This window comes from Canis lupus, chromosome 31, assembly GCF_048164855.1.
Source record: "Canis lupus baileyi chromosome 31, mCanLup2.hap1, whole genome shotgun sequence".
Classification (NCBI taxonomy): domain Eukaryota; kingdom Metazoa; phylum Chordata; class Mammalia; order Carnivora; family Canidae; genus Canis; species Canis lupus.
In genome coordinates, this window is record NC_132868.1 from 26,515,644 (window position 1) to 26,534,627 (window position 18,984).

Sequence of the window (18,984 nt, forward strand, 5' to 3'; positions counted from 1 at the left end):
ATAACAAAGGACATTATCAAGAAAGGGAAAAAAAAAACCCTACAATGGGAGAAAATGTCTGCAATAATGTATCTGAGAAGGTTTTAACATCCACAACATTTGAAGAACTCTAGAGCTCAACAACAAAAGACAAAAATCCAGTTAAGAAATGAGCAAAAGAGTTGAACAAACATTTCTCCAAAAAAAGATATATAAGTGACCAATAAGTATGTGGATATATGCTCAACATGATTAATTATTAGGGAAATAAATTCAAAGCCATAATAAGATACCATTCTGTACTGACTAGGATGTGAAAATAATTTAAGTAAAATAACAAGCGTGGATGAGACTATGGAGAAATTGAGATCCTCATACATTGCTGGTCAGAGTGGAAAATGATATATACTCACTCTAGAAAATAGTTTGGGCATTTCTCAAAGAGCCAAATATATGATGACCATAGGACCCAGCAATTACATTCCTATGCCCAAAATAATTAACAATAGGGACTCAAACACTTTATGCAAATAGTCATTGTAGCACTTTATAAGAGCCAAAAGGTGAAAGCAGCTCAACTCCATCAACAGATAAATGGATAAACAAAATGTGGTATATACATAGAATGGAATATTACTCAGCCATAAAAAAACAAATGAAGTTCTGAGACATGCCACAACAAAAGTAAACCTTGAAAACACTATGCTAATTGAAATAAGCCATATAAAAGAACAAATATTGCATGGTTTGATTATATGAAATATCTGAATAAGGAACTTTATAGAAACCAAAAGTAGATTACAGATTACCTAGCAGAGGCTGGGAAGAACAATGGGGAGCTGTTATTTAATGGGTACAGAGTTTCTGTTTGGGGTGATTAAAAAGTTTTGGAAGTAGACAGTGGTAATGGTTGCACAACACTGTGAATGTCATGCATGCTCCTGAACTAGACAGTTAGAAATGTCTAAAATGGCAAATTTTATGTTATATACATCTTACCACAATAAAAAAGAATTAAAATATGTAATGACATTAAAAGATTTTAGGGGAAGGGAAGGAAAATAAGATAAAAACAGAGAGGGAGGCAAACCATAAGAAACTCTTCTTAACTATAGGAAACAAGCTGAGGGTTGCGACACGGGAGGTGGTGGGGAGATGGGGTTACTGGGTCATGGGCATTGAGGAGGGCACATGATGGAATGAGCACTGGGTGTTATATGCAACTGGTGAATCACTAAATTTGACCCCTGAAACTAATAATATACTATCTGTTAACTTTAATTTAAATAAAACCTAAAAAAAAGTACTTATAAAGTTAAATGAAAAAAAATGTATGCACAACTATCTAGAGAACATAATTCAGATTTCTTCATTTATACGTATACATTAAAATGCTTTAATTGGTTAGTTCTGAATGGTAGAACAAAGGTGGGTTTTTTTCCTTTGTCATACCTTGTGATGTTTTCTATCTTCATTTTACAACGAATATGTATTAGTAATCATAAGAACAAAAATAATCAAGTTATTTATTAAAAAATAAAGAAAAACCTGGAGATGCCTGTTATTGAACAGGGAACAATCATGAAAGAAAAGAGGGCTGTTTTCAAAAATCTGGAAGAAAGACTGTCCCAGGGAGAAAACTCAGATTACCCTATGCCACTGCAATGGCAGAACAAAGGTGAATGGAAGCTACACAGAGATAGGTTTGACTTGAAATGAAGAACTCTCTTAACAGTATGGACTGTCCAAAGGTGTTCTTTCCAGAGATTTGGCAAGTATTTAATGAGCCCCTTGGATATGTTAGGCACTGTCAATAGTATCAATAGCATTGGGAACATAGCAGTAGTCAAGACAGACAGGGTGCTGTTCTCATCACTCATGCACACTGGAAGAGGGAAGGCAGGAAAATGCAAGTAAAATATTGATAAATATAATTTCAGATTGTGAAAAGAGCCATACAAGAAAAAGAGAGCACAGTTGTGCTTTCTGCCTCTGCTACCACCATTCGCCTTTGAAAAAGCTTGTGGCAAAGGGGAGCAGAAAAAAAAGAAGCAAGTTCTGAACTTTGCCCTTGACTGCACCCACCCTGTAGAAGAGGGACTCATGGGCACTGCCAATTTTGAGCAGTTTCTTCCAGAGAGAATCAAAATGAACAGAAAAGCTAGGAATCTCAGTGGAGGGGTTTTAACTACTGAAAGGAGCAAGAACAAAATTACAGCAATGAAGTATCTCATCAAAAAATAATTGAAAAAAAAAAGAAAAAGAAAAAGAATATTTGAAGAAGAATAATCCATGTGATTGGTTGAGCGTAGTTGCTAACAGCAAAGAGAATCACGGATTGCATTACTTCCAGGTTAACCAGGACAAGGAAGAGGAGGAAGATGAAGATTAAAATTCATTTATCTGGAATATTTGTATGCGTTCTTGAATAAAACTTGGGAACAAATAAAATAAAAATAGAGCACAATTATGTGATAGAGAATAATTGGCTTGGTGACTACTTAAAGTGACCTTCCTGAGGTGGTGACATTTGAGCTATGGTCTGAATAATAAGAAAAAGTCAAAGCCATATAAAGATTGAAGGGAAGAGTGTTTTAGGCAAAGGAAATAACAAAAACAAAGGCACTGTGGTCACCATGAGCTTGGTAGTGCTCAAGAGAGTGAGAGACCAGGGTGCTGGGAACAAGGGAATAGCAATGTGGTTGGAAGTAAAGGCAGAGAAGCAGGCAGGGGCCAAACAAAGCATTTTAAGCATGTGGATGACAATAAAATTTACTTTTTAAAAATAACACTCTTGCTACCCTTGGAAAGGTATATAGGGGTAAGGGGAAGCCAGATCAGTTGTGAGGTTGTTGCAGGAATCCACAAGGGAGGTGACATTGCTCTATGACAATGACTACAGAGCTGCATATTGAGAGGAGGGATGCAGGATGGCTTCTGCAGGTACAGCCAAGGCTGTGAAAGGTAATGAAAAGAGAAACTAAGGATGACTCCAGGTCTTAGTGGTGTTATTTTACTAGGATGTAAGGAAAGGAATTTTTATTTGCTTCTTTCTTTCACTGATGTGTTCCAAGTGCCTATTCCAGTAAGTAGCACAAACTAGGCACTCAGTCAATAGTCAATGACTTTGCTGAAAATCAGATCTGGTACAGGATAAGAAAATATATTTATATGCAGATAGGAATGATCCAGCAGACCAGAGAAAAGCTGATGATGGTGGAGAAAGACATGATTACAGAAACAAAATCCTTGGAAGGTAGGTAGAAGCACCTTGATATTCTTGAGGTAGTATTAAAAGTACAAGTGCAATTGTTGGCATTTATTGTAGCAGGAAAGCAGAGAATATGGTAAAGATGATGGGGAGTGGGTAAGTGGGGGAATCCTACGGCAGGGAAATTGGGGGCACAATTCATGTCAATTAAGAGGTGGCAGTGAGAGTGGCCTAATGGCAAGATAACCTTTAATCTCCATTCAAAACCCCAAAAGGCTAGGATTTAAAGATGGAAAACATAAACGCCATTCAGCTTCTATAAACGGGGTGCATACTGAAGTCAGCATTCTTGATGTTCAAGGTGCATTTTTCCTTTTAAATGTTCAGTGACCATTATGGAAGCCCCATATTTTGTGCAAAACAGCAAGATGACTAACCAGATTTTCCTTTGTTAACACTTTTCTTTTAACCTAACACTCAAAAGGAGGGATCCTATTTCCTCTTTCCCTCTCTGTATGTATCCTCGGGAATGAGTCCCACAATCCTGAGGCTATAGCTAGTATCCCTCCTGATGGGCTTTCTGGGGCAGAGGGAAATATACTAAGGGGAGCAAAGAAAGTTTTAAAGATGTCTTACTTGTTATGCCAATAAGAGTTGTGATGGCCAGATCCTGGAACAGAAACTGGTAATTTGAAAGGCTGTTTGTCTCCTAAAAATAAAAAGGAAAATGACTCAAAAAAAGTTGTGACCCTCTGGATGAAGTCTGATGTTAACTGCATTCATTTTGTCACTGCAACATAGGATTTTACAAGGAGGTGGTGTAGCCAGGGTCCTGTCCATGTAGGCGAGAGTATCAAAGACAAGGCTGTAAAACGCTCTCTAGTCAGGAGGCTACCTTTGTGTGCTTTCTGGGCTGAGTCCTTTGTACATCGGTATCCCCTTATTGAGGGGGACATCTTACTCTAGTAGATTCATCTCTGATCTCTTTTCTTCCTGCTAGCAGAAAAGTCAGAGTTTGGTCTGCCACAATAGGACAGTGGGTTCCCAGGAGTAGCAAGTGATAAATACGTGGTGATCTTACCAAAATTTTACTGATGGAAAAAGAGAATAACTGAACTCACTATTTGCATTCTTGGGCATTATTAGAAAGTCCTCATAAAGCACCTTGATATTCTTGAGAAAAAAGTGTTAAAGTCTTACTGATTTCAAGAAACTTGCTTCCTTGCCCCCCTCTACTTTAAGTGGAAAGGAATAATGATGACCCATGTTTAATTCTATAGCATGAATTACTGGGATTCCAAAATAGGGCCAAATTTACATACATAACTTCTCCTTCTCCAACCCATTCATTAGTGAGTGGGAAAAGTCATAGATAATCTGAAAATAACAACCAAAACCGTCAATCCGTCAATCCAGAAGCAAGAGGGCAGTACATAGAGATGAATCTAAGGAATCAGCAATATACTGCTTGTACGAGCTCATGAGAGTCAACTGCCAAGTTTTCAGGGATCTTTTTGAGCTGTTTGTTAAACACAGCCACTATAAAAACTTAAGTCATACAAATCTACCACTAAATACATTATGCTAAAAACAAAGCTAATAAATGACCCAAAACCAACGCTTCCTAATCATTATCCTACATTATACTGTTATCTACGCTCTTTAAGATAGTTACAACCCTTGTGTCTCTGAAGTGCAAGTACTACGTAATGGCATGCTATTGCATATCTCTTCCCAACTCGATGCTCAGTGACAGCCGTTAAGACAGCTCGAAACCAGCCATGGTGGGAGTATTTACACCATGAAAGTTGGCAAACATTAATAACCAGGGCTTGTCTTTCCAGGGAGAGCCGGCTATGAAACATTTACCAGCACCCCAATCAGAGAATCGTTTCTTTAATGAACAGTACACTGGAGTAGAGTCACACTGGACTTGGGAAGATAGAGACCTGGTCCAAGCAGGCAGAAGCAACAGTGAAAAAGAGGGAGTGTCTGCTGTGTTCTGATCCTCAGCTACCACTACTACATAAAAAGTGTCTGTCAGAGAGTCAGAGAATTAATACCATCAACTTTTCCTGCGTATATTCATCTATTTCTGATTTACTTTCAAAATAAAGGTAACTTTAGAAGGGCTGTTGGTGCTCGCATCTCCCCACATGCACTCTTCCTTAGAGGCACTGCAGACTGGGAGGGCACCACCACTCGTTTCAGTTCTCACTAACCAAGAGCTCAGGTCCCAAGTCATACCCAGTAGAGCAGCAGAACACCAACATACTGAATCATGCTGTACAGAGCCATGTACTTAAACATGCAGAATGAGGTGACGAGAGCTGCGCGTCCTTCCCTGTGTGAGAAAAGAAATGAAAAATAAGGAAATGAAAGGAATAGAAGGAAATGAGGTCAGTTACTCTGTGCTGTTCAGCTAAGTGCAGGAAAAAAACCTCAAAAGCCTGATTATTTGACTGTTTGTCTGACAGACTGGGAGCTGGCTTGAGCCAGTGGGAGCTGGCTGTCAGGATGCTAAAATGACTAAATTTTCAGGAAACACCGATTCCAGGCCAAAACCCACAGGCTTGGTTCAGCTATAGAGCCCAGGTTGAGTGTTAGTCTCTTCCTTTGTGTGGGGCCTTATGTGAACCCAGAGTAAGAGGGATTGGGAACTGGTCCCAGATCTCATACCTATGCACTGATGTCATTTGGAAGGTCAGTTTTCTTCTAACACAGTTTCTTCATCTGTGTGAATTAAGGGATTTAAATAAGATTGCTGACTTGGGGGCTATTTTCATGCAGGTGTTTCATTTCATTCAAATCTCATTTGGTAGGATGCCTGGGTGGCTCAGTGCTTGAGCATCTGCCTTTGGCTCAGGGCCTGATCCCGGATTCCCAGGATCGAGTCCTGCATTGGGCTCCTTGCATGGAGCCTGCTTCTCCTCCCTCTGACTGTGTCTCTGCCTCTCTTTCTGTGTCTCTCATGAATAAATAAATAAAATATTTAAAAAAATCTCATTTGGCAGTGCCAACTTTTTCTGAAACTGGACTAGAACAATACCTACAGTCAAATTAGTCACATATGGAATTTAAATAGACTGGAAACAATGAGCATCCTTGTTTCTGTTACTGTTGATTGACGTTGAGTAAATATATATTGAAAGCATAAAGTAGATTACTTATGAACTGTCACTTTTATGTCTTTCCTTGGAAAGAAAATAGAGTTTAAATTTCCTTCTGGTCATAATGTTTTCCTGGGATTCCAAAACCTGATTTCAAGATAGGCTTTTTCCTGTTTGGGTGCTCTGCTGCCATCAGTTGCTCTACCAGAATGTAGTTCCTCTTCATCTCTCACCTACTCAGAAATGCTTTCACATACCCCTCACCTATAGCAGCCAATTCCACCTCCCCAGCCCCCTTCCTACTTTTCTCATTACCCTGATTTATCCATGCATGTGTTTATTGCCTGATTTCTTCACCAGAAGAAAGCTTTATGAGATCAAGGGATGTGTGATTTACTTTCTTCTGGGTCTCCAGCGTCTCTACTAGTCCCTGGCACTAAGTGCTTACTCTATAAATATTTGTCAAATACATGCATAATTTTTTTAAAGATTGGGAGGAGCTAGCCAAATCATTATTTTAATGTGGTGGGAATAGTATGATATCTGTAGATAAAAGACATTTAAGTAAAATTTAATGTTTTAATAATTTCTAATCCTATATGGATGTTTGAGCTTGGGCACATCAATGGAAACTCAATTTTGTTATTTGCAAAAGAAAATAGTGACCATTCTTACATTTTAAGGCTATTTTGAAGCATAAGATAGTAGGTATTAAAGCACTTCACAAACTGTAGATACATGCTAATTGTAATAGCCCAAAGCGGCCACAATGCTAACCATCTCTATCATTCAAATAAAATATAGCAGAAGTACATATTCTGGGAGGCAGAGATAAAGCACCAGGGGAAATTTTAGTAGAAGCAGCAAAAATGAATAAATATTTTGAAAATATTTGGGGATGGGAAGGATATTCCAAAGAAGCATAAAGAGTCAAGAGGAAAAGAGAGAAAGTGGGCAAGAGAAAGCTTCTGTACATCCCCCATTATAAAGCATCTAATCAGTGTAAAAATAACAATAATAAGAGTATGAACTACATTTTCAAAGGGAGTAACAAGTTCCAGATTCCAATTTTCTAAAAATAACCTGTTGAGTGATTTTCATTAGAAATGTCACTATTCTCCCATAGTTATTTTTAACTCCTGGTAAATCCACTTGGGAGTAGATTGGTGGATTGCATTGTCCTGCAAGGCACCTTCCCCACCCAGGAACAGAAAGTTTTCCTGCTCTTTTCCTGGCAGCACAATAGGATCTGCACCTGAAAGTCAAGAAAGATAAAAACAGTGCTGGTGCAAAGTGTCTACTTACTTGATAAGGTGAGGTACACACTCAATGTTTGGAGTTTTTGAAGTGAACGGTGAGGCCACAGATGCCTCCTGCTCTGATAACGAGATGCCCACGTGAGCCATTTTCAAAGCCTGAAAGCAAAGGGTCAGCTTACTCTCCAAACACAGTCTCATATATCTCTCCTGAAGCCACATGAGAGAAGTCCATCAAACTAGCTACAGAGTGGCTTGTGGACCCAAGAGCTAGCCAGGAGCTGACCAGCTTTTGGTCTGCCTACTGTGTAAGAAAGAGATGGCACTGGGACACTTAGCCATTTGGTCTATACTGACCACTGAGCCATTCTATGGCTTTAGTCCAAACCCTCCCAAACTCTCCACATCAATTTCTCCACCAAAACCAATGGAGGTAGTATACATCCCCGGGATATTGTCTCTAAAGGACGTCCGGCAAGCACAATCAGGTGTAAGTCCTGGTATGTCTTAGTGTGACTTAGTGTCTTAGTGTGCCACTCACTGGCAGCTACTTACCCCACAGTCATTGGCCCCGTCACCGCACATACCTACGAAGTAACTAAAAGGGAACCATGTCAATTGTAAAGGGTATCAAAGCAATTTGACCTGCTAATTTCTCTAATTAAAAAGATAAAGTGAACTTCATTACTGAAGGTTCAAAGTGATTATTTATTTTAAGGGAGTTTTCCTAAGAGTCTAGTTTGACACAAGTAAAGTGTGACTCAGCAGTTTCCACAATAGAATGAGAAGTCCAGTGGACCATTCCTGACTCCAAGCATTTCAGGGAGACCCTGCACGTCACTGTTTAGGAAGCTGCTTTGTTGGCTGTAAAGGGGAGGCTCGCAGTTATATGATGTGACAACATGGCACAGTGGCACGCTGGAGAGGGCATCAGATTTGAATCTAGATTGAGACCTTTGACCTGATCATTTTGCCATTTTTGGCCATCATTTTTCCTTCTACAAAGGGTTATGAGTATTTAGTGAGGCGCTGTATGGAAAAGCATCTTATAATCTCTAAAACGAGAAACAAAAATTACTTGTTGGTGCTCTTAATAGGAAAGAAAATTCTCAACAGGAGAGAATATCTGCCATCTCAGCAGTCACTCAACTAAAAAAGGCAGCACCAGGCTCAGACTTTGAAGAAAGAAAACACAACCCTGCTTCAGGATCGCTCTTCAGGGCTGAGTGCAGACTGCTGGCTTTATTTGTTGACAAAGATTATGGATAGTCTGCTTCTAAGGTAGGAGTGCTCTGACCGCATTTACAGAATTGGCTTCCACACTGTCATACGAAGGCGACTCATTTACTGTCTGGGTTTGCAACCATGTGGAGAAGACAGGGCTTTGTGAATCGAGAAGTTTGCCAAGTGACTACATGAAGTAGGAGTGGGTAGGAGTAGGAGCCATGTCTATGTGGTCCAGCACCAGAAGTAAAGAAAGCTGCCAGGACTTGCTGGGTTCTATTAACAAGAAATAAAGGGTTCGAAATGATGCTTACATTGCTTGAACGTCTACTCTGTCATGAAGACCCATGCGTTAGAAGAGAACTATTTTTTTCTGATTTAGGACAGAGAGAACGCTCTGTCATATAAATGTTTTAATATTTTTAAGGTTATATGAATCTTTTGTCATACGAATCTCCTTATGTCATAACTGTGATGGTAACTTGTAAAAATAAAGTTTAAATTCTCATTGAACCTTTAGGAGCTGAACTCAGACTACCCTTTCAGGTTCCTTTTTCACCATACACTTTCATGCCCCATATATTCTGATCCAGTAGTTCTCAACTCCGGATGCAACACTGACTTAATTTGAAGAGCTTTGAAAAAACACTGATGTCTAAGCCTCACATGAGCAACTGAATCAAAATCTCTGGACAGTGGGGTCCCTGTATTGCTACTTTTTCAAAGCTCCTGAGGTAACTGTCATATGCAGTTAGGTTAAGAACCACTGCCTTAGCCAAACTAGGTGACTTCTGTACCTCACACAACTCTCCCTGACTGTCATGCCTCTAGGCACTTCATACCACCTGAGTTGGCAAAGAACCTACTCCAGTTTCTGAAATTCTTCCACCAGACTGGATTTCTGCCCAGGAGACATTCTTGCAAAGATGGTCCCATTGATCAGTATCTGTAAGGAAACCAAGAGAAACTTTTTATCATGTCAGTTGGGCATACATGAGATAATTGACAATACTCAGAACACTGGGTAATAAAATCCATGAATGACAAAAATAGTTTGTTTACAAGAAGTCCATTTTTGGGTTTTAAGACATTGAGACCTGGTCACTAAATAAATTACCAAGGAGACCAAAAATCAGTAAAGACTTAATAAAAATATTTGATTAAAATGATGATCTTCAAGAATCTAGTGGAACTGCCATAGAGAATGTGGTCAAAAAATCCTGAGCTTCATGGAATCTTGAACCAGTAGAGTATGAGGAATTGCAAGATACTCAGAGGTTAGCGACCCAAGAAAAGGAAAGGTTGGAACTGCTTCTCAGAAAATTGTTCAGAACAAGTAGAAAAACAGCCTAATGATGAAATAGTGACAATTTGTAGTCTTTAATTTAACCATACCAACTAGACTTGACCAATTGTGAAGCTCTGATATCCCAAGCCTAATTTGGGTTATGGAACATCGATGGTTTGGAGATATTAAACCCATACTAGTTCCATCCACTTGAGCTTTATTCTACAGGGTCTAAATGCTTCTGTCTTACATCTCCATGTACCCTGCTCTTCTGGGCACTAACTCAGCTTAATGTTCCATCAGCCTCAAAGCCTTTATTCTTTTTTTTTCCTTCTTAAATAGTTCCTAAGAGGATAATAAATTGAATACAAGCAATTTATTTTTGGATTACACTGGACACAATCTTTTTCTAGTTTATCTACGTGTTATACATAAAACTTACCTGCCCCCTTATGGGTTCATTCTGCATCAGAAAAGTGTTAAGTTTGACCCTCTTTTGTATAGAGTTTCTCTATCGAAAAACCTAATGGAATTCCTCTATTTTTGGCCTGCCTTCTTATATAAATACTGGATTTCCAATATGCTAGGAGACCCCTCACCATAACAATATAAAGACAGCCATCCAAAAGCAATCCTTATGACTTGAGAGTCCCTAATACTTTATTCCTATAGATGATGAGAAACTGGCTAATCAAATTTACTAATTTTAAATCTAGTAGGAAATGAGACAACAAGAATATTTGCCTCTTTTATGATATATTCAATAGATATATCTTGAAATTACTTAAGAACATGCTCTGTAAGTGACATCATCAGCATCTTTACTGGGGGATTGATACCCTCTTAGAACTTACCTTTGGCAGTAGGCTGCTGAAATGTTGACTTATAACCTGAAAGGATTTTCCACTTAAGGCAAAGTGGTAACTTCCTTCTTTGCCATTATCAGAGACTTCTTCCCTGATATTAATGTAATTATCCTGCAAAGCAAGACCCAGTTACTTTAGACAGTTGATATAGTGGTAAGGGGGCACAAATATATCAGAGAGAAGGCATGATGAGAGTCTGGGGTCTCTCTTTAAGAGTCACATTCCACCCCTGATTCCTCAAAGAAACACTTTCTCTTTGCTCGATCAATCTTTGCACATCACAGCCTCTAGTGAATAGGAGAATAACACTTACTCATGTCCTGTTCTCATCCTGATTCGATCTTGGTGAATCCCAGAGAAGAGCACATTTCACACATTTCAAGTGTAAAATACAAAGCAGTGCAGCTTAACAAATCTCTTCCTAAAGTGAGAACCTACAGTTTTTTTTTCTTATAGAATTAATATTGTTCCACAAGGACACAATAGAGATAAGATACTGACAAGATTAAATGAATAAAACTTTTTCCCACCCTGAAAACATAGTCTAATTTTCCAATGCACAGAGCAGTTTCTCTCCCAGGGACTAAATCTCCTTTGGATCCAATGGAATGGCTAGCAAGCAAGAGGAAGATGAGAAATTAGATTCACAGTCCTCATATAGAGCCAACAACTTTATTACACTTAAAAGAATGAATTCTTCTTGGCACCCAGGAAAGCACTATACATTAAAGCTTGATAGGAACAGTATGAGAAACTTATAGGAGTTCTTCAAACTGCATATGTGTGAGAAATATGTTGATCTTAAGTCACTTGCACATCTCAGCCAATCAAAGCTGCTCAGTAGCCAATACTGAGTAGCCAACACTGCGAGTAAGATACTACGGCAGAACATCTATTGTTAGGTATACCTGATTGCTGTATGAAATGTGTTTCTTATTTTCTACTAATTTCCAAGATATAGATGCTGATGAGGATCCAGTGGTTTCATTCGCTTCAATGAGAATGACTTTTTGGCTTTCAGAAACCATTCCAGACTTTCTAGCCACTGTTATTGCAGTTTGAAGATTGTCACCTATAAGAAAGGAGGAAGATAGCAAGATGAGGTTGAAGAAATAGAACCAATTCATGTAGGGCCTAGAACACTAGGTTAAGGAGTTCAGAACTAATTTTAGGTGTGAAATGAAATAATTTCTAAGTCTCTCTCACTCTGATTCTCCATGGATTCACGATCCCTTTTGTGATTCTTGTTGTTCTTCATCTGGTTACTTCAAAACCTACCAGTATATATATATATATATATATTTTTTTTTTTTTCCAGAGAATGAGAGGAAAAAATAAAAAGGCAAAATTCAAATCTATTTTCACCATTTGTTAGCTTGGTAAACATTTAGCAAAACCCCACTGATTTAATATAGTATCAGGTGGTTCCTCTTTCAGCCAAACTGGAATAAGACCACTAAAATCTATCTCCCACTGATTACAATGTAAAACTATGGGAAAAATAAAAAAGCAACTCTCCAAGGATTTTGAAAAGTAAACAGAAGCAGGCAGAATGTGGAAGGGAGTCAAATCTGGAGAAACAATCTATAATATGATGATATTCTTGGCTTTTTTTTCCTCTTTCCTCTCACATGTTTGACCCGAGTGTGAACCCCAGTCCCAGAGATGTGAAGGAAGCAAAAACTCCAAGAGAAAATTAGTCTTTCTGGCCAGAGAAACCAGAACAAAAAAAAAAAAGGCCTGAAGAATTATGGGACAGACCCTGGAAAGGAGAGAACAATACAACAAAACTAATAGTATATGAACTCAACTTAGAGTTGTATATATGCAGAATAAACCCAGAGAAGAAGAGTAGAAACCTCAAGAACTGAGCTATAATATTAATTGCCTCTCATGTCTTAGTGTTTTGCTTATTAAAATAATAAAACCTCAACATTCTCCACATGATTGTAACAGGATTCAAAGTCTTGCAATATAATATTTTAAATGTTCAGGCTATTAAACATACAAAAAAAAAACCCCTGGAAAATGTGGTCAATTCTCAAAGAAAACAACAACAACAACAGCAACAATCAACAATTGCTTGTCCAAGTATGATTCAGATATTGGACTTACCAGACAATGTTTTTAAAGCAATTCTTATAAGCCTTCTCCATGAGATGAAGGTTAATACTCTTAAAATAAATGACAAGATAGAAGTTCTCAAGAGAAAAAAATATACTTTATAAATAAGAACAAAACTACTACTTCAGAATTGAACAGTATAACATAACTGAAATAAAAAATTCACTGGATGCTCTCAAAAAGCAGAATGGAGATGACAGGAGAAAAAGTCAGTGAATTTGAAAATAGATCAATAGAATTTATACAATCTGAACAATAGAGAGAATAATTTAAAAACAAAAGAACAGAGATGAAAGAATAACAACATTCATGTTATTAGAATCCAGGAAGGAGAGGAGACAGGAATAAGAACAGGAAAAAATATTTTGAAGAAACAAGAAAAGTCTCCAAATATGGTAAAAGATTTAAATTTATAGATTTAAGAAGTTCAGTGAATCCCAGACAAGATAAACTCAGTGAGACCATACTGAGAACTATTATAATCAAATTTCTAAGAACAAAGATAAAGAAAATATCTTAAAAGCAGCTAGAGAAAAAATACATTATATATTAAGGAATGATTATTCACATTATCACAGATTTCTCATCAAAAACTGTGCAGGCAAGATGACAGTGGAATATCCTTGAAGTGCTGAAGAAAGAACTATCAATTCACAGTCCTATAGCTAGTGAAAGTATCTTTCAGAAATGAAGGAGAAATAAATACATTCTTAGAGGAAGAGAAACTAAGATAAATTGTTGCTAGCAGATATACTCAAAAAGAAATCCTACAGGTTTTTTAGGCTGGAAGGAAATGACACCAGAGGGAAACTTGTAACATGAGAAATAAAAACATAGCAACACAAATAATAAAGATCTAGGTAAATATAAAAGTCTATTTTTCTTCACTTGTGTGTAACTCTTGCTTATTGAAAGTAAAAACTTTAACATGGTCTTGTGGGGTTTTTCTTGTCATGTTTGTGACAACTATAATATAAAGGAGAAAATGCAGAGGATGTTTATGGTCATAAGGCTTCTTGAAATGATATGTACAGATGTTGTGATTCCTAGAGCCACCACTAAACAATAAATAACACCAGCTTACTATCCCTAACATGGCTTTCTTCAGGTTTCTACCAAAGTATTTATGAGACTCCCCAGAACTAACTGGTGGGCAGGGGCTTCCCTACCCTGAGGTTAGAGCCCTGAGAACTAATAGGTCACATTATTGATGGGCCTTTAGTGTAGTTCGCAGACCACACCTGCTAAACATTTCTCTTCCTCTAACATTCAACAGCAAAAATCATCATCTCTGGGTGGCTCATATCTTCTTATAATGTAGATTTTATCCCAAATGGCCCCTCTGAGAGAGGACACCACATATAAATTAGCCAGCCAGACATGCTTTAACCACATTATCCTGTTTTGTTTCATGTACCTCATAATTCTTGTTACTAGCTGTTATTTGATTGATTGATTGATTGGTTGGTTGATTGATTGATTTTCTATCTCATCCCACCTGAATAGAAACTTGGCCAAGAGCAGTAACTTTGCTTTTTCTGTTACCAATCTCCAATGGCGTCCAACCCACAGTAGGTAGTCAACAATCTTTGGGAAATGAGTGAATCTTGATTATTCCTACATCAAATTCTTTGTTTTCACGTACACTTTGTTCTATACCTGTGACCATTACAGTCCTTATCCGGGCTGAGATGAGCTCTTCCAGAACAGGTTTTGTCTCGTCCTTCAACCGATTCTCCAAGATTAGCAATCCCAGAAATATCAGATCTGATTCTACTTTGTCCCTGGAAATGTATAGGTATATAATTGAACATAAATAGCACATTATGGCCTTTCTTAGGGAAAGCAAAACAAAAACAAAGGCAAATATTTTCCTATCAAAGTGGTTCTCACCCATCCACTTAAGTATCATTCCTTAACCATTGAATACATGCTGGGAAATATCCAGAAAGAAAACAGGAGTGGACATGAAGGATACTGAGACATTTACCCTGACTGAATCAATTGAGAGAGACAGTATTTATTAAGCAAAAGATTTGCCTTAATTTCCATGGAGAATGAGTTAAATGACCCAAAGTTTTTCTACTGTAGTTAGTCTGATTTCTAGCTCTTCACCTGTTAGCAACTACCAGAGAGGAGTTCTAGCTCTGGTACAAAACATCATGAAAAGTAAGTGAGGCTCAAGAACAATAAAACAAAATGTCAGTTTCTCCATAGTCCAAGCCTATCAGCAATACTATTTTAGCCCTAAGAGATATGCTGCTCAAAAAACAGCCCCTCTTTTAAAGCCAAGCTCTTCCTTTCACTTCCTCCCTCTACAGGCAGCATTGTTCTTCTGCATAAAGTGTGAATATTTCTGCAAGGAAGTGGAGCCTCTGAGGTTTCCATCCACTACAAAAACATTTCCAAGACATTCCACAGAACTAAGTGCAGGGAAGTATATTTGGGGTGGGGCTGGGGCAAAAATTCTTCCATGATTCATTTATCTGAGACCCAGACTCCTCTAGCAGACACAAGAGCTAAACATCAGCATTGCCTAATTCTGAGTGAAATATGGATGAAAGCAACACGTAGAAAAAGACCTTGCCTTGCTTGTCATGGACATCTCAATGCTGAGCCTCATGTTAACCAGGGGCATGGACTACAGTTAGTCATGCTGCTAGGACACTGCTAACACCTCCACCAGAGTGGCCAGAAGGAAGTGGGCATAGTTTGCACTACTCACCCCAGACATTTCCCATTATTTTGAAATTGGCAGTAAGTCTCTGCATAATCTGGTTCCAGAATATCTTCCAGGCTTTCCCTATCACTAAATTCTTCACCCACACTAACCTCCAGACAAGGTGAACCAGACACCATAGCTATGCTCTCTATTCAACCATCACGAAACATTTGCTCTGGATTGCCATAAGACATTCTTTCTTATGTCATGGAAAATGTTGTAAGTTCCCCATGATCTGCCATTGAAACCTTTCCCATTTATATTTTGAGGGCCAGTTCACATGCACCTCCCCATCAAAACCTCCCCAGGTAGAAATAATTGCTCCCTTAGCATCTTACCTGTACCTTAATGCAGCATGCATTTTATTTGTTCCTTTATCACTCACCATTCTTTGATATCTGATCACTCTCAACAACTTGAGGGCAAGCCTACATGGGTCAGCAACAGTCTCAACATGCATGTGGTGCCCAACACAGAGGAAGTACTTGGCTAGGGTACCCTTAGTTGAAATGCTCTGGTGTCTGGTGTGATCATTTTTTTTAACAAGCAGCCTAGGAAAATTTATTTCTTCTCTCCGAAATTCTACTGCCAGAGGGTTCTCATGGAAAGCAAAGCCATTACAAATACCTAAATAAGGGCAAGGAATAAGACTAAGGGGAGAGAATATGCAGAAACGACAGTGGCCCCTAACTCTAGAGATTTCATGTTTAACCAGGAAGACATTGGACTTGACCACCTTAGTAAAGAAGGCTGGGAAAAGCATCATCATGCCCAAATAATGGTCCTATGGAATTAGAGCCCTGAGAATCAGAGAGGAAGATGTAATCTTTTTTTCGTGGACTGATTGGAGAAACTTTCCTGGAACGGGGGATATTTGAGCTATTCTTTGAAGGATAATTTAGGTGATTCCTGATTGAGGCTTTAGATATTTTCAGAGATGATATGACATAAGCCAATCATAAGGCTACCAGACTGGGTCAAGAAAATGGCCACATGGTCTACCATCTGACATAGTCCTCAATCTACCTTGGCATTCATATTTCTGGTTCCTCTGGCACATGGTGTTCATAGGGTTCAATACACAATAATCCGAGACTATACTTCTAATCCGAGACCTTCCACTACCTTGCTTTGTGACCATGGGCAAATCACTTTCTCTGTCTGGTAATCTATTTCTTCTTTTGTAAAAGAAGGTGGTAAAACTAATGGATCTCTGTGATCTCGTCTAGCTCTAGCACTACATGATTCTTCTTTTCATGAGTTTCAATGGGAACCAAGAAGTAAAGAGAAGTGGTCTCTTGAGGGATCTCAAGCTCTGCAACTTGGAATAGTGAGCTATCTTTTCCTGCATCTAACACAAACATTATACCTGCTTCTGAAACATCCAAAAATAATAAAGAATGGGGAATGTAATACAAAGGGAGCATTGTCAACCACAAGATAACCTCTCATGTTCCTAAAATCCATGTAATCTTTAAAGGATGAAATATGCAAAAGGTGGGCCAAAAACACTCAGAGAAATGATATCAGTGTTGGAAGCACTCTGAGTAAACACACACATATGCACAAGCATGCACACACATACCCCCTAGAAAGAAAGAATGTTCTGCTCTGATTAGAGATTAGCAAAGTTGAGGTAAATTAGCTTAGTTAGGAGTAGATGTAGTGGTGATGTGGCTTTAGCACAAACTGACAACCTAAGATTAGATCCTATTAGATTCTACAAGTGTTTAGATCTTACCAGACTTTGAGAAGTTGGAATTTCAATGCTGTTACCCAGGGCATGTACCCTCCTACATGCCACAGCCCTTGCCATCCCCTATTGTGCCATTCCTTACGTGCCTTCTCCATTAGTGCTTTGTTATCTGCACCAGCGCCAAAGCCATGATTTTGAGACTTGTAGATAGGCAAATATATTATTATAATAATCAGAAGCAGCAGCACAGTAGCCAGAGTCTAGATATATATCTGTCAATGAGTTCTCAGGAAATAAAATTCCATTCCCAGTTCGGCCATATCCTAGACTCAAGTATTTTTTTTTTCTTGAAAATATAATATCCAATCTCAAAGTTCACTTTTAGCCTTCTGACTTGAGCAGCTTGAATGGCCTGCACCGATTAAATTACAACAAATACCCAGAGTTGTAATAGCCAAAGATTTGAGGGTCAGTCTAAGCTAGCCACAGGAATCCAATACTCAGTGATTTTTGATGAGCCACTTCCCTCTTTGGGCCCCACTGGCCCTTCACAAAGTGACAGAGTTAGGGCATATTGGTGGTTCTCACCCAGCAGGAATGGTACCGCCTCTAGGATATTTGGAAACTTTCTAGGGATCTATGTGAGGTTTTCTGCAATGAACCAATGCACAATGAAGAATTCCCCTGCACCCTACATGCCTTTTGAATATTTACAGATTATTCATGGACATTAAAAAAATCATTTGTACTTTCCTAAGCCAGTATAGGCTTATACTGTTCATACTGTACTATTATATACTGTATAGGATACTGTACTATAATATATCTAATACTATGTTAAGCAAATATAAACTTTTATATTTCCCTCTGCTGTGTTTTATATACAAACATACAAACACAAAGTATTTTTGCATGTCCTTGGTATTCTGTTGAATTTTTCAGGAACTTAACTACCATGTAAATTCAAAAGAGATTGTGCTGTTTTATTCAGTTTTACCAAGAGTTTATAACCATTTCAGAGTCATCTCACTGACAGCATGACTGCTGGTGGTACTTGAGACTTCAATATGTAAACACACCTGTATCAGTCTACATTCCTAGCTGTTCCAGCCTACCCCCCACCCCTCTGTGATTCTACACACAGGTGCAAGCAACATATTGCTTCAGTTTGATTTAGTGGAATCAGCTAAGTAAACACTGAATTATTACTTTTTGACGTGAATTGTATGTTTGTTTCTATTTTTACTATATTAGAGGGCATTATATTTATTTTTTATGTAGAATATATGCAGATCATATGACCCATGAGTTTTATCTTAAAGGAAGCAGTACAAAATGTAATTATAGTAAGAGAACGTTGAATCTGACAAGGTTGAACACAACTATATTAAACCTAAATTTATATCAAATTTAAAATCCAAAATAACAAAATAAGGCTTGATTATCTCCACAGCAGTGTTACCCATAGAAGCTGACACAGAGTATTGGACATGGCAGTGAAGGCGAAA

General features: G+C 38.2%; 1 protein-coding gene and 1 pseudogene across 9 annotated transcripts in view; one reads left to right on the forward strand and one right to left on the reverse strand.

Annotated features, from left to right (window-relative positions):
* ATP13A4 (ATPase 13A4) overlaps nt 1-18,984 on the reverse strand; it is a 111,600-nt gene that overhangs the window by 16,294 nt on the left and 76,322 nt on the right. For 7 of the 9 annotated variants that reach the window (XR_012021959.1, XR_012021958.1, XR_012021957.1 and 4 more), the window contains 8 exons: nt 14,718-14,842; nt 11,843-12,006; nt 10,923-11,045; nt 9,647-9,726; nt 8,112-8,154; nt 7,606-7,715; nt 5,438-5,534; nt 3,827-3,899 (listed from right to left, as the gene is read on the reverse strand). Coding sequence is in view for 5 of the 9 variants with exons in the window: in XM_072807871.1 (XP_072663972.1) it covers nt 3,827-3,899; nt 5,438-5,534; nt 7,606-7,715; nt 8,112-8,154; nt 9,647-9,726; nt 10,923-11,045; nt 11,843-12,006; nt 14,718-14,842 (815 nt within the window). In the remaining 4 variants the exon portion in view is untranslated. The remainder of the gene's footprint in view (nt 1-3,826; nt 3,900-5,437; nt 5,535-7,605; nt 7,716-8,111; nt 8,155-9,646; nt 9,727-10,922; nt 11,046-11,842; nt 12,007-14,717; nt 14,843-18,984) is intronic. The other 2 variants (XR_012021960.1, XM_072807874.1) reach the window with 1 other exon arrangement.
* LOC140622000 (large ribosomal subunit protein eL22 pseudogene) lies at nt 1,534-2,371 on the forward strand (annotated as a pseudogene).